Source organism: Sapajus apella, unplaced genomic scaffold, assembly GCF_009761245.1.
Source record: "Sapajus apella isolate SASKATOON/1434 unplaced genomic scaffold, GSC_monkey_1.0 scaffold25, whole genome shotgun sequence".
Taxonomy (NCBI): Eukaryota; Metazoa; Chordata; class Mammalia; order Primates; family Cebidae; genus Sapajus; species Sapajus apella.
This window is the reverse complement of record NW_022436965.1, coordinates 21,548,117-21,559,170: the sequence shown is the minus strand read 5'-3', so window position 1 is coordinate 21,559,170 and position 11,054 is coordinate 21,548,117. Positions and strand designations below refer to the sequence as shown.

The following is an 11,054-nucleotide window of genomic DNA, read 5'->3' as shown; positions in this document are numbered from 1 at the left end:
TTGAGACGGAGTTTCACTCATGTTACCCAGGCTGGAGTGCAATGGCGTGATCTCGGCTCACCGCAACCTCCGCCTCCTGGGTTCAGGCAATTCTCCTGCCTCAGCCTCCTGAGTAGCTGGGATTATAAGCACGCACCACCATGCCCAGCTAATTTTTTGTATTTTTAGTAGAGACGGGGTTTCACCATGTTGACCAGGATGGTCTTGATCTCTTGACCTCGTGATCCACCCGCCTCGGCCTCCCAAAGTGCTGGGATTACAGGCTTGAGCCACCGTGCCCGGCCCTTTTTTTGTATTCTTAGTAGAGACGGGGCTTTTACCATATTGGCTAGGCTGGTCTTGAACTCCTGACCTCAGGTGATCCGCTTGCCTTGGCCTCCCAAAGTGCTGGGATTACAGGCGTGAGCCACTGCATCTGGCCTATGTATAATCTTAAGAAGCCTTATAAAGCTGCAGCTGTGTTGCAGGCTGCAAACTTTTCTTGCACATCATTCTTACGAGGTATGGGGTGACCAGTCTCATGTAATTGCTGAAGCTATGTAATGGCAAGCTAGTGTCTATTTTGTTTTATACTTCACAACCTTGACAAGCAGCAAGCTGTAATAATAATAACAGCAGTAGCAGTAATAAAGACTATTTTGTTGAGTGGTTACTATGCATCAACCACCATACCAACTAATTTATTTTTGTAATAGCTTATTAGGTAGATATTATTGTTGTACTGGACCGAGCGTAGAAAGTTAGCACCAAGACAAAAGTATGCCAGATTGCAGGGTCATGTATTATGCCGGCGACCACAGAGGACTCACATCTCTCCAACCTGTGGTGTCGAAAGGAGGGTGCCAAGACTTTTTATACCTGAAAAAGCACCTTGGGAGTAGGGGTGAGGAGTGGGGATGGGGATGAAAAGGTTTTCGACATTCCAAGAGCCAGGGGATTCTGTGATTCACCTCCTGGGCGGAGATGAGGGTGGGGGTCTCCGGACATTCCAAAGGCCGGGGGACTTTTGTCATTCTGTTTGTTACTTCAGTGGTTTACAGAAGTCAAGATAAGCATTTGTTTACACATTACCTGGGTAGTGATAAAAGTCACAGATCTTAGTTACTTATTACAAGTCACAGGAGCCAGGATGGAATTAGCCTGGGCTGCTTATTTTAGTTGTTACCAGTAAGCAAAGCCTAGCAATTCTGGCACAATATCACATTATGATTAGCCCAAATACTCTTAACTGGTAAGTGAGGAAGCCAAGATTCACATTCTCATTGTCCCAATTCCAAAGTTCAGGGCATGATGGGGCTAAGCCACCATGTTCTACTACTGTTTGGAAGAAAGAGATGCCCCAGGAGTCAAGACCCCTATCCCACTGCCATAGGATTTGTAATTTCTCAAATGCTTACCTATCTTGACTCGGATGTCTAGGCCTTCTTGACACTCCTGGGTCTCAAACAATCCATGGATCTCCAGGCTACATTTAATTACCACTGTGATAATGTTTTTCAGCTGCTTTCGCTCGACCTTCCACAGGGCTAGAAGTGCATCGCCTTTCAGAGAGAGAGAGAGAGAGAGAGACATACCAGGGGCTTTTGACCTGCCTGCCCTAAGGATCAGTCTACTTTGTATGAGATTTGTATAGGAACTTACTCATCAGCTGGGCACGGTGGCTCAAACCTGTAATTCCAGCACTTTGGGAGGCAGAGGTGGGTGGATCACAAGGTCAGGAGTTCAAGACAAGCCTGGCCAAGATGGTGAAAACCTGTCTCTACTAAAAACTACAAAAATTAGCCAAGTGCAGTGGCAGGTGCCTGTAATCCAGCTACTCAGGAGGCTGAGGCAGGAGAATCACTTGAACCTGGGTGGCAGAGGTTGCAGTGAGCCGAGACCTGCCACTGCACTCCAGTCTGGGTGACAGAGTGAGACTCCATCTCAAAAAAAAAAGAAATTTACTCATCAAGCATTCCTTAGCCCCTGGCCACTCCCTTCTCTGGGATGCCTCCATTGTTCCAGCACAGGAGCAGAGGCACCTCAGCACTCCTTTTTTTCCCCTCCCATACCTGCAAATTTCAGGATGTCTCCTCCAAAAATCAACACTTCTGAGAAAAAAAAGAAAAACAAATTAAATCAAACCCTGATTCCATAAAGTTAGTTAAAAAAAAAAAAATTCATTCTTTGTTAGAATAGAAACTAGGTCAAAAGAACAGTGATTCAGTGAATCACCAGTTTATGTCTATACTCTACTTCCGTGAATGGGGAAAGACAGGAGAAAGGAAAGTGGGGTTTCTGATGAGGCCTGAAGACAGCTGCCCTCCTTCCACGATGATGGAATGCTTTTAATTAATTTATTGATTAATATATGTTATAGGCTGGGGCTTGCATAAGCATGGGTGGGTGGATGAATGGCAGGACTCCACAAAAACTAGGAGTCAGGAAACAGGGAAATCACAACCATAGTCACTTGCATTTCCGGTTATTACCAACTTTGCATTTTCTTTATTTAGACCGTATGAAGTAAATGGCCATTCTCTCTTTTAGTTTTGCATCATCATGGACTGGTTAAGCACTTACGGTGGCAAGTCAGATACAGAAAGGAATCAACCATAGTTTCTGCTTTTATGAAGCATTAAAGTTTGCCTAGTCGGTAACATCAAGATATTAGTAAGGAACCAGAACCTGATGAAACACTAGGCCAGGAATTTACTGTAACAGAGTAAACCCTTCTCTTCATGAATAGTTTGAATTAACAATGCAAACAAGATGGCAGCAGAGGTTGACAAGGGACTAAAGTTTTCAGTTCACTCTGAGTGCTTCAGTGTCTATCATTAGGAGACAAATCATTGAGAAGTTAATTATAAATCGTATATCTACTCATACAACAATCTCTTAATGACTATGGGTTATATAGATGTTAGCTTTTAAAAATACTTGGGGCCGGGCGCGGTGGCTCACGCCTGTAATCCCAGCACTTTGGGAGGCCGAGGCGGGTGGATCACGAGGTGAAGAGATCGAGGCCATCCTGGTCAACACGGTGAAACCCCATCTCTACTAAAAATACAAAACATTAGCTGGGCATGGTGGCGCGTGCCTGTAATCCCAGCTACTCAGGAGGCTGAGGCAGGAGAATTGCCTGAACCCAGGAGGCGGAGGTTGCGGTGAGCCGAGATCGCGCCATTGCACTCCAGCGTGGGTAACAAGAGCGAAACTCCGTCCCAAAAAAAAACCACTTGGATAGGCCAGGCACAGTGGCTCTTGCCTGTAATCCCAGCACTTTGGGAAGCCGAAGCAGGCAGATAACTTGAGGTCAGGAATTCGAGGCTAGCCTGGCCAACATGGTGAGACCACCACCCTCCCCCCCCCGCCCCGCCCACAACCAATCTCTACTAAAAATACAACAATTAAGCTGGGCATGCTGGTGCATGCCTGTAATCCCATCTACTCAGGAGGCTGAGGCAGGAGAATTGCTTGAACCTGGGTGGCGGAGGTTGTGGTGAGCCGAGATCGTGCCATTGCACTCCAGCCTGGGCAACAAGAGCAAAACTCTGTCTCAAAAAAACCTCATGAATTAGTTGAGCATGGTGGCAGGCACTGGTAATCTTAACTTCGGCAAGAGAATCATTGAACCCAGGAGACAGGGGGTGCAGTGAGCCAAGATTGTGCCACTGCACTCCAGCCTGGGCAACAGAGCAAGACTCTGTCTCCGAAAAAAGAAAAAAGGCTGGGTTTAGCACTTTGGGAGGCCAAGGTGGGTGGATCATTTGAGGTCAGGAGCTCAGCCTGGCCAACATGGTGAAACCCCATCTCTACTAAAAATACAAAAATTAGCCAGGTGGAAGTAGTGCAGGCCTATGATCCCAGCTAGTGAGGAGGCTGAGGCAGGAGGATCGCTTGAGCCTGGGAGGCAGAGGTTGTAGTGAGCCGAGATTGAGCCACTTCACTCCAGTCTGGGCGACAGAATGAGACCCTGTCTCAAAAACTAATAATAATAGTAACCATAAAATATAAATAAAAATACTTGGATATATAATAAAACTAAAAATATTACTACTACAGTTATTTTAAAAGCAGTCTATAATTCAGCCCTTTAACACAAAACATCCCTTCCCTCAAAAACTCTATATTAGTGAAGTCTGACTATATTTATTTCTTCAGTTATACTATATCATATTTCAAAAAAGACTAGTTTCATACACATTTCATGGGGAAGAGGAGCAGTGCTAAGCAATTGTACTCTATCAGGTTATAATTGACAACTACAGAAAAAAACAATTAATTGAAATATTCTCAAGCCAGAAACCTATGGGAACACTTACTCTCCACGATTGCACTTAAGTGGTAATTGAGGATGTCCACCAACTGCTCAGCCCCTCGGTCCATATACATGGCTGTACTGAACTTCTCAGTCATTGCAGTAAAACCTGGAATAAATGTGCAGCTGGTTTCCTTGGCTGCTTGGGGGAATCAAGCAGAGCCAGAAGAGGGCTACACTGGAAGGCAGTGGGCCTCAGCTTTTAAAAACGGGCAGAATTTCTTCTTAAGGATCTCTGTGGCTGTTCCAAGTGTCAGACATGCAGCTTCCTCTATCTATGTTTATTATTTTAGGGGTCAGGAAAAGGCTCCAGGTATCTCTTGCTTCCACATTCTTAATGGTACAGTGGTAACTGCAACTTCTTTAACTGGGAATGGAATTTTCCTTCCGTGGTAACAAAAACACACATATTTTAAACACTTGTGAAGAGGTGGCAAGTTTATTATTAAGATGTAAACATCATCTAGGGAGATCAATTTCAATTTCAATTTCCTGAGGTCAATATTCACTGGAATGTGTGTGAGGCTTGGGGCTGGGGAGAATGAGTCAGTGAAGTTGGGGCAGAGATACTGGAGCAAGGAATGGGACTTGAGCATCTTAAAGATATGCCCATGATTGACAGTGCTGGGTAAGGGAGGATGAGAGAGAGCCAAGGCCACAAGTTGTCTCCTCCCTCCCTCTTGTGTTCTCAATGGAGCACATCTGCTGTGACAGCCTAGGGATTCCATAATGGCCTCACTACTTTGCAATCGAGCTCTGCATGTGAATTCCACAGGAGCCTGTTGCTCATCCACATTAAACAAACATCCCTTTTGCACTTGCCTGAAATATCAACAAACATCAGGACTCCATCAAAAGAATCCATAGAGGGTCGGTCTGGGGAGAAACGTCCGTAGACAATGAGATCTGGTAGATGAGCTGCGATTCTGGCTATGGCCCAGTCCTGGAATTTTTCACTTGGAGTGTTCATGTTCAAGACGAATATTCAGGATTTTGTGGTGACGGGAAGCAGTCTCCAAATAGGTCTTCTAAAAAGAAAATGGAAATAGAGGAAATCTGACATTCATTTGCCCATTTTCCTATTGCTCTTTTTCCGTTTGTGTGGTTCTAACCTGTGGCCTGCTGATTTAAGTGACTGAGTGGTGAAAATGCCAGAGTTGTTAAATCACATTTCAGAAGGGTCAGCTTCTATACAGAGAAAGAGCCCTCCCAACCTGAACAGCTGTTGCATAAGTGAGCACCATTACAAAGAGGCTGGGGTGAAAGGGTAGCTGATCGGCTCCATTCATTTGCAGGAAGGGGTAGGCCCCCACAGGGCAAGTCCTGGTGTAATGGGCTGCTAGCTCTATTCACTCAGGCCAGATTTTTTTTTCCTTCTGTCCTCATGTTTCCTTCTCTCTCTACCTTGGTCTTTTACTTTTTTTTCTCTCTCTTTTTTTTTTTAAATTAAAAAAGTGTAGATGTGATTTGTGTTTGTGTGTATTTATATGTAGGTGAGTATTAAAGTTTTGTATATAGGCAAGAGATTATGGCAATAAAGGTGTAATGTTAAATAAATAGAGGAAAAGAGTTCAGAAGGGTGTGTGTGTGTGTGTGTGTGTGTGTGTGGCAGCTGGAAAGATGGAAGGCCTTAAGTAAGTAGAAATGTTGAAATTTCAATTTGCTGCCCAGTTGGTTCTGAGAAAACTAGGATTTCCTAAGGCCTTCCTGGAGCTGCTGGGGCAGATTAAATGCTCATGCCCAAATGTTGTAAAAATCATGCCCTACCAGCCTGAATGGTAAAAGCAAACACCTACTTTTTCAGAGCAATCCAAGTTCCTGGAATGGGTTATACAGAAAATAAGAGTTTTTGTTTTGTTTTAAGGAACTGTTATTTTTACTTTAATCCTGACCCGCAGAGAGGAACTGGTTAGTAATTTCAAGCAGACCTAAGTCATTTGGGATATATAAGAGTATTAGAGGAAAAAATGAGACAGTCATTTATATCCCTTAGACTTAAGGGAAGAATTTAAAAAAAAAAAAACTCAGGGAAAACATTCGTATATTTAACAGACAAACTTTAAAATGTATATAGTATACATTTAAAAATATATTTAGTATTCTAAAAAATGAGTGCTAAATGTTAGATATTGGATAATCATTAAAAGGAAAAGTCCTGGCAAACTCAAATGTTAAGAAGTAAACAAAACATAGAAGCATTTGGCCGGGCGCGGTGGCTCACGCCTATAATCCCAGCACTTTGGGAGGCCGAGGCGGGTGGATCACGAGGTCAAGAGATCGAGACCATCCTGGTCAGCATGGTGAAACCTCGTCTCTACTAAAAATACAAAAATTCAGCTGGGCATGGTGGCGTGTGCCTGTAATCCAGCTACTCAGGAGGCTGAGGCAGGAGAATTGCCTGAACCCAGGAGGCGGAGGTTGCGGTGAGCCGAGATCGCGCCATTGCACTCCAGCGTGGGTAACAAGAGCGAAACTCCGTCTCAAAAAAAAAAAAAAAAAAAAAAAAAAAGCATTTAACTAAGGTTAAAAAAAGGGAAGCATTAAAAATGCAACAAAAAACCACAGCATGTACCAGAAACAGTCAATAGATAAAATTAAATCAAATAAATAATTTGAGATAGTGAATTTGGTGCTATATGAACTTTTAAGAAGCGTGTGAGAGGTTAGGTACAGTGGCTCATGCCTATAATCCCAGCACTTTGGAAGGCCCACACAGGAGTATTGCTTGAACCCAAGAGTTAGAGACCAGCTTGGGCGACATAGTGAAATCCCATATGTGCAAAAATTAAAAAACAAAATTTGCCAGGTGTGGCGGCATGTGCCTGTAGTCCCAGCTATTCAGGAGGCTGAGGCGGGAGGATGGCTTGAGCCGGGGAGATTGAGGCTGCAGGAAGCTGAGATTGCACTGCTGCATTCTATTTTAGGTGACAGAGTGAGAACCCCTCTCTAAAATAATAATAATGATAATAATAAAAAGAGAGGTGTGAGAAAACTGAATGTCCAGAATGAAAGACTTACAAAAAATGCTAAAGTTAAGAAGCCTAGAGGGATTTTTAAAGCCTTTCTTGAAAGCCAGGTAATAAAAGAGGAATAAAGATGAAGCTTAAGTATGGGTTAGTATCCAACTTTTGTTTCTACCTTCTCCACCACAGAGAATTGAAAAGTATAACAAGTATTGCTAAGAAAGAATTGAAATTCAAGATAAGTAGTGCTAAAGCACACAGTCATTTTAAATAAATTCAAGTTGCTAGTCCTGGACAACATATATCCACAGATACCGAAAGAACTGACAGATGTAATGTCAGTAATCTCAAAAAATCATGGAGAACAAGAGATGGGCTGGAACACCACAGATGGGCACATTCTCTCCTGAATTTCTAAAGATTAGGCTACTCATGGATCCCAGAAAACATAGACCGGTAAACATAATGTATTTGTTGAGATAATACAGGTTATGTTTCATTAACAGTACCAAAATCTCAATGGCTTGAAATAACAAAGGCTTCTTTCTTTTCTTTCTCTTTCTTTCTTTCTTTCGATGGAGCTTTGCTCTTGTTGCCCAGGCTGGAGTGCAATGGTGCCATCTTGGCTCACTGCAACCTCAGCCTCCTGAGTTCAAGCAATTCTCCTGCCTCAGCCTCTGGAGTAGCTGGGATTACAGGCATGCGCCACCATGCCTGGCTAATTTTGTATTTTTTGTAGAGATGGAGTTTCTCCATATTGGTCAGGGTGGTCTCAAACTCCCGACCTCATGTAATCCATCTGCCTTGGCCTCCCCAAGTGCTGGGATTACAGGCATGAGCCACCATGCCTGGCTAACAAAGGCTTATTTCTTGTTAATTTTTTGCTCATATGACATGTCCCTTATGGGTCGTATGGGGCTCCCCTTTGTTGTTGCCTTCACTTTGGGACCCACGCTGGAACATTCTGGTTGTCAAAGCAGTGGGAAAGAGGATGCAGTGGCGTATACTCATTCTGCTCCCAGAAGTGATGTATTTCACTTTTACTCATGGCATTGACCAAAGCAAGTTCCATGACCATGCCTAGTTTCAAGTAGGCAGGGAAGTACACTCCTACATGTGCACAATAGGAAAGAGAGAATATTTGGGAGCATCCTCAATGGTTATTTAGATTAGCAAGAGGTGATTAAATGGAGTCAAATGGATTCAGAGTCAAGAACAAGCCAACATTATTTCCTTTTTTTGGGAGTTATTAAACTTTTAAATCAAGAGAATGCTATAGAAAATATACATATTGACTGTAAGGCATTTGGCCAAATTTCTAATATCCTTGTGAGTAAAATATACAAAATTATAGGAATAAAGAAAATATAATTGGCTGGTTAACAATCACACCTAACAGAAATTGATTAGTATTCTGGTGTCAACTCACAGTTAAGCCTCCATGGGCATGATAGAGGACTTTGATAAAGAATATAATTGGAAGTACAGCCATTATGGAAAACAATATGTAGGTTCTTAAAAAGTTAAAAATAGAACTACCATATGATCTAGCAATCCCACATCTGGGTGTATACTCAAAGGAATTGAAATCGGTATGCCTGCATTCCCATGTTTCTTTCCGCACTATTCACAACAGCCAAGATATGGAACCAACCCAAGTGTTTATCAACATATGAATGGATAAAGAAAACATTGGATAGCATATATAATGAAATACTATTCAACCCGAAAACAGAAGGAAATCTTTTCCTATATTATGGCATGGATGACTGGAGGGCTTCATGTTAAGTGAAATAAGCCAGGAACAGAAAGACAAAACTATTGAATGAGCTCACTTACATATAGAATCTAAAAAAGTCAAAATCATAGAAGCAGAGTAGATTGTGGTGCCAGGGGCTGGGGTTAGGTGGAGGGGAATGAAATGTGGGTGGTTGAAGGATACAAAGGTTCAATTACAAAATGTTGAAAAAGTTCTGGAGATGTAACCTAGAGCATGGTCACTATAGTTAATGAAGTATTGTATACTTCAAAATTGCTAAAAGCATAGATCTTAAATGTTCTCTCCACACAAAAATGAAAAATATGTGAGATATGTTAATTAGCTTTATTTAATTATTTCACAATGCATACATATATTAAAACATCACATTGTACACCGTAAATATGTACAATTTTTGTCATTTTTGCCTTAATAAAGCTGAGGGAAAATAAAATTTGAAAATATAGTGAGATAACTAATGCACTGATGACAGAACTAGGAACTTAAAATATCTTAATCAACCAAAATAATGAAATTTCAAAGGAATAAGTGTAAAATGCTGTATTTAGAGTTTATAACAAAATCAAATGCATAAGCACAAAGTGTTAAAAAACTAGATTTACTGCAAATTAATGCTATCTTTAAAAAAATTTTATTGAAGCGTAACATACATGTAGAAAAATGTACAAATCTTAAATGTATAGCTTGAATTACTCTAAGGTGAACAAATCCATGTAATACCCATTCATAGCCAGAAGGAAAACATTACCGGCAGTCCAGAAGTTTTTCCCATGCTACCTTCAAGTCACTACCCTTCTCTTCTCCCTGGAGGTAACCTTTCTTATTTCTAACAACATAGATCACCTTTGCCAGTTTTTAAACTTTATATAAATGAAATCATACTACATCTTTTGTGTTTGTGATATTCATCCATGTTGTGATATTCATCCATGTCTATCAATAATTGTTCATTTTCAATGCTATATAGTATTCCATCACCTGATTATACCACAAAACATTTATCTGCTATACTATTGACCTATAGGTTGTTCTCAGTTTTACAACATTATGAATAATGCTGCTAAGAACATTGTTATTTATGTGTTTTGGTGAACAGATGTATGCATTTCTCTTGGGTTTATACATAGGAGTAGAATTACTGGGTCATAGGATATATACTTTAAGCTTTAGTACAGATTGTCCAACCTGTGGCCTGTGGGCCACATGCAGTCCAGGATGGCTTTGAATGTGGCCCAACACAAATTTGTAAACTTTCTTAAAACATTATGAGGGTTTTTTTGTAATTTTCTTTTTCTTAGCTCATCAGCTATTAGCGTTAGTGTTATTTTATGTGTGGCCCAAGACAATTCTTCTTCCAATGTGCCCCAGGGAAGCCAAAAGATTGGATACTCCTGCTTGAGTAGATCTTGCCAAACAGCTTTCCAAAGTGATGGTACCAATTTACACTCCCTCAGGCAAGGTATGACAGCTCAGTTGCTACGAATCTCAGACAACACTTAGTGTTGTCAGTCTTTTCACGTTTTAGTCATCTTGCTAGTTAAGTGGTGGTATCTGTGGTTTTGTGTTTCCTTGTTGGTACTAAGGAGATTAAGCACCTTTTCATATGTTAATTAGCTCTTTGGATGCAATGCAATTTTAAGGTACATTAAAGTGTTCAAATCTAATCCAGAGGATTGAAGTTCATTGACCTCTTTGAAGTTTATTGACTCTAGAATATGAGGAATGATTGAAGGGATTGGAAATAAGTCAGGAAATTACGACATTTTGGTTAAAATGGTAGTTGTCTTCAGCTACTCAACTTCAGCCCCAAATAGGGCTGAACTGGGAAAGTTGTGGGGTAAGTAGGGGACACAGGTCCATATGCAAAGTGTAATGTGGGCCTCTGAAGTGGCCTCCACAGATGTGCTGAGCAGCCAGAGAACTGAGATAGGACTGAGCAGAACTGAGCAGGGCATAGCTCTATCCTTCCCTCTCCTGCCCCCAGCTCACTAGCTCAGCTTTGATTTCTTTA

General features: G+C 41.5%; 1 protein-coding gene across 1 annotated transcript in view; it reads right to left on the bottom strand.

Moving 5' to 3' along the window:
• The window catches only part of ADCY10 (adenylate cyclase 10), a 102,373-nt gene that overhangs the window by 86,911 nt on the left and 4,408 nt on the right, over positions 1-11,054 (bottom strand). Inside the window, exons 2-5 of the mRNA XM_032291495.1 lie at positions 5,123-5,328; positions 4,305-4,409; positions 2,052-2,090; positions 1,398-1,541 (exon numbers count right to left, since the gene is read on the bottom strand). Of these exons, the coding sequence (XP_032147386.1) occupies positions 1,398-1,541; positions 2,052-2,090; positions 4,305-4,409; positions 5,123-5,270 (436 nt within the window). The 5' untranslated portion in view covers positions 5,271-5,328. The remainder of the gene's footprint in view (positions 1-1,397; positions 1,542-2,051; positions 2,091-4,304; positions 4,410-5,122; positions 5,329-11,054) is intronic.